The sequence below is a fragment of the Uranotaenia lowii genome, chromosome 2, assembly GCF_029784155.1.
Source record: "Uranotaenia lowii strain MFRU-FL chromosome 2, ASM2978415v1, whole genome shotgun sequence".
NCBI lineage: Eukaryota > Metazoa > Arthropoda > Insecta > Diptera > Culicidae > Uranotaenia > Uranotaenia lowii.
The window spans coordinates 154,096,507-154,101,162 of record NC_073692.1 but is presented as its reverse complement, the minus strand read 5'-3'; the positions used below and the strand labels follow the sequence as shown (position 1 = coordinate 154,101,162).

Here is a 4,656-nt window from a genome sequence, read left to right as displayed (position 1 = left end):
ACGTTTATGAATAAAATTCAACTTACATTTGAATTCAATAGATCTTATCACAGTTTTTATCTTCGATCAGTTGTTTAACTCTTCCCCAATGTTTGGCCGTAATGTAATAACAATCGTTTATTTTAAGATACCAGATTCAGACCCCTCTTGATATTGGCACGCATTAAGCTCCCCTAAGGCTTATCCCAGTCCTGGTGATGTCTGAGACATCATGTCTCTTATCAAATCAACATCTTTTGAATCGTAACTTTCGAAGTAATTTCTCAATAAATCTTACAAAATACAATGTTACTATACTCAAAAGGTTTTTATTAAAACATCTACAAATGTTGCATAAAATTCATTTTACCCAAGTAGTGATTCACTTCTTCTTTTTTCTATAAACTACGTCTACATATCTTAATAGCTGCCGTTACAGTTTTTGTGGATACAATATAAAACATCCATCTTACCTACCTACTACAAACATTTAGCGTTCGAGCAACAAACCAATCTTATTCGCAAATTGTTCGCTACCTCGTATCTTGTTATTGTTTTTCATTATTTTTCATCAATGAGTCTCTTTGGCAAACGCTTCCGCTTTTTGTTAAAATAAAATAATTTCCATATATCAATTGACTCCAACTACACAACGCTACACACAGCAATACAAAGTTTTACTACGACTATCAGTGTTTGCAAATTAGATGCCAGCTAGTTAGTTTTTATCCTAAGGGGTTATCCAGTACAATTATTTAGGGTGATCATTTTGCTCACAGTTACATAGCGCCCCATTTTAAGTGAACGGTAGCCGAGTTGCCTAGCGACGATCATCGGCTAACGATCTCGTCAATATCTTCAATGGAGGGGGATCGATCAATCTTCGATCTACGAATGAGAGAGTGAGAATCACAGAATAACTTGCATTCCTAATCGAGCTAGCTGACTGAATACTTTTACATTTTCAATTACAAGCTCCTTCCACAGTCCAGGTTTTAAGATTAGAGAGGGATGATACATGCATGGGGGTACATGAATCTGACCGGAAGATTCATTATGCATAAGACTATTTTTAGATCGAAGGGAAAGGGATATGGGGGGATTTGTTGTTCGTCGCAGCATTGTCAGTTCTGTTTTGGGCGCGGATGCCTTCACGTACTGCGTGGATGGTTGAAGGAAGTGAAGATCGTGGGGAACTTTGATGGAGTTAATTTACACGTCGATCGTGAATGGTTCGAGGAAGAGAGAAGAAATAGAGCGAGAGAGTATTCTTTGCTAATGGATGAGCATTGTGGGCAAATGGGTCAGATGGATAGGAAACCGGAATGGGAGATTCAATGTCGACGAGTGATTTGAAATGTATATGCCTTCTCTGGCATTGCCAGTGATCCTACTGGGACCTGATACGAATGTCCTTCGATGGGTGCAAGGCTGTAGGAGTGTAGCAGATTACTGATGATTGAAAAGCTGAGCAGTTGCGTCATCTTGTAACCCATGCAGGAACGACGGCCAGCTCCGAAAGGTAGGAAGAAATCCGGCTTGACGACGCGGCCATTTTGGATGAAACGTTCCGGGATGAAGCGTTTGGGTGCTTCCCAGAGGTCCTCGGACATGCTGAGCTCGTAGTTGTTCAGAAAGATCAAGGCGTCCTTTGGAACGTTGTAACCTTAAATATTTTTTTTTGGTTTTAGAAAAGCTAGAGCTTCATAAAACAAAAAGAAATATTTACCTCCAATTTCGCTGTCCTGGCTGGCGACGTGCGGAACAATTGGTGAGGAAATCAGACGGAGGGATTCCATGATTACAGCATCGGTATACGGCATCTGGCCACGATCGGATAACTCGACGCAATGTTTTCCGGTTCTTTCCAAGGTGCGCTCTACTTCCGCCTGGATTTTCTGCTGGACTTCCTCGTTCTGAATGATGTAACCGAAGGTTTTGGTGAGGAAATTGGCCACCGCACAGTGTCCCCCGATGATGTCCTCAAAGGCAAACAGCGCCGTTTCCCATTCCATTTTAGGACTGTTCGTCGAATTGACATAGTTGATCAGGCAATCTAAATAATCATTTTCCGCGTTTCCAGGGGCCCATTTTTCACACCGATCATTGATAATGTTTTTCAGCAGGGTATTGCGGATATCCTCGGCCATATGGTTCATGCGTTTGAGATTACGCTGATGGAGAGGCATCAAAAACGGAAGAAAGTCAGCCGCATACCCTTGATTGACTTCGTAGAATATAAGATCGAACTTCTTCATGAAGCTTTGAAATTGAGCATCGTCGTATTCAAACCGGAAGCTAGCAAAGTATTGTAGAAATACGTTGGCACTGATGCTAACCAGAAGTGGCTTGATTTCGATTGTTGGGTTTAACGGGGCTTCTCCTAAAACTTGTTGGATCTCGTTCATCACGTAATGATTCAGTTGGGTGAATCGATCCGAAAAATTCCGGGGAAAGCTATGAGGAATCAGCATCTCCCGGCGAACTCGCTGCATTTCCGACCAATTGCAGAAGGCAAGTGCTGAGAAACATTAAAAAGACTATAAAGATGACAAGTTTTGCACAATTTTAAATTAATACTCACAATTTTCCTTATTTCCAGCGAAGAGTCTGTTGTATCGATTGAAATTGGGTCTACTGTCGAAACTTTGAGCCTTATTGATAAGAACTTCCTTGATGTGCTCGATCCCGTTGACCACAATCGCCTCGTAGCTGCCCATTTTCAAACTAACAACCGGTCCATATTTCTTGCCCAAAACATTGAAAGCCTCGTACGGAACTTCGTAACCGTCAAGCTCCTTCAAGCTGCCGATAATCGGAAACCTCTTCGGCCCAGGAGCTTTACGTATCACTTTCACTTCCTTTCCTTGAACTTGCCCATCATACGAAACAAACAACGAAAACACAGACCACCACTGTCCATAGATGATTTTCCTTCCAATCGCCTTAAGATCACTGTTTGGGTTCACTTTTAGTTGAAACTCTGTCAAAATCATGACGAGAGCCACCATCAGAAAGGCAACCATAAGGTAAACCGTATTGGAACTAAACAAAAGCACTGTAAACATTTCCATGATCTTCAACGATAACACCGAAAAAACAGTTCCAATACAGCCCAAGACCAAATCACTGCGAAACCTCAAAGCGATCTTCACTAGTCTGCACTTGCACCGAAAGCTGTGATCCTCACTAGCCAGGCTAATAAACGGCTTTGATGAAGATCCTTCAAGATCGATCGCTTTTATACGGTCCCCAGAACACACCCACCAAGACCCACTGAGACTCCAAAGCCAACCAATACAGCACCCGACAAACGTGTGAAATAGATTCAATTCTCGAAACTGAACGAAAAAAGCTTCACCACCAGGCATCTGAATCCTGACAAGCCAATCAATATGCTAAGTTATCCCAAATGCGCGGAACGTTTCTACATACATATGCATGCAGAGGATCGTCATCTCACACAACGGAAAACAGTCCCTTGAAAATACTGTTAAAATATGTGTACTAGTCGTAGAATGTCAATCAATTGCAATTGTGTAGCCAAATAATTCAAGAGCAAACACCAACAAGTTTTCCCCTTTGATAAACAATCAATCGAGCTATGTCATCACGATGCATTAAACTTATTCTATACTCTTCCCTAGAATAAAAATGTTTACACAAAACAATAATACAACATGAAAAAAGTCTAACGAACGATCTCAATCAGAACAGAAATCGATTCCTACGTACAATCGGCCGGACGAGAATGATTTATTCTACATCCCAACCTAACTAAAATCAAGATCAAATGAAAGTTAACTAATTCTAATGAAAAACCCCGAAAAAAGGAGACTCTGTCCCAGACAGACTCCGATTATTCATTTCGGTTCGGACGTTTGACGAGGGGGCCAATCGCGCTAACTGACTTACTGATACGGATATGGATAGGTACATAGATCGACACCGACCGAGAATGATCTTGAATTTGTGATCCGTATTCATTCAAGAAACTAGCTACCTACATACATACCTACTTCTTCGGTGGCGTCAGGAGCGATTCATATTTTATCAAGCCTTTATCAGGATCATGGAGTTCTTCAGCTGCGCCGTTACATAACGCAGCTGCAACTTTTCACCCAGCGGAATGCAAATGGAAAATTCAAATTTAAATGGAAGACCGGCCGTTGAAGTGTTGATTTCACTAGATAAAAATGAGTGTGTCAAATTTAGGGTATTCCGATATGGTCTATAAAATGTGGCTGTTTACATTATTTGGAAGTCAACATTTTCTGGGCCTGAAAGTGTGGTAAGATCAATAAAATTTGATTGATCAGAGTGATAATAGTCTTACTTACGGTGTTTTCGTAAATTGTTTTTTTTTTGGTGATGCATCAGTAGATCGATAGATGTCAATTCACTTTCCAATGCTTTTGCATACGTTTGTTTCTAATTTACGAACGCCAGCAGCGTTTAAAAAAATCACTTCGATAGAAAAAAGTCAATATACGAACATGCAGTTAAAGTTCTTGGTATCATAACATCAAGGAAGTGTTTTATTTTGTCTGAATTCTCTAGGAAAGCAGTGAAAACGTTATATTTTTTCATGCTTATGAGTATTGGCATGTGTGTGGAAAAAGTTGCAGATAGTTGGGAATTGTGGATCTGGTAAACTCGGCCTATCAATATTCATTA

General features: G+C 40.6%; 1 protein-coding gene across 1 annotated transcript; it reads right to left on the bottom strand.

Annotated features, from left to right (window-relative positions):
* Window positions 1-355: 355 nt before the first annotated feature.
* LOC129747007 (cytochrome P450 307a1-like) lies at window positions 356-3,053 on the bottom strand. Its single transcript, XM_055741018.1, has 3 exons — window positions 2,564-3,053; window positions 1,709-2,500; window positions 356-1,645 (listed from the first exon to the last, which is right to left on the bottom strand). The coding sequence occupies exons 1-3, from the start codon at window positions 3,051-3,053 to the stop codon at window positions 1,314-1,316; spliced, it is 1,614 nt and encodes a 537-aa protein (XP_055596993.1). The 3' UTR covers window positions 356-1,313.
* Window positions 3,054-4,656: the final 1,603 nt, after the last annotated feature.

Excerpts from the sequence above, each read along its gene's own strand:
- LOC129747007 (XM_055741018.1), bottom strand. The coding sequence starts at position 3,053 with ATGGAAATGTTTACAGTGCTTTTGTTTAGTTCCAATACGGTTTACCTT. Across the intron at positions 2,501-2,563 it reads CGCTGGAAATAAGGAAAATT|CACTTGCCTTCTGCAATTGG; the intron begins GTGAGTATTAAT and ends AATGTTTCTCAG. Across the intron at positions 1,646-1,708 it reads CCAGGACAGCGAAATTGGAG|GTTACAACGTTCCAAAGGAC; the intron begins GTAAATATTTCT and ends AAAATATTTAAG.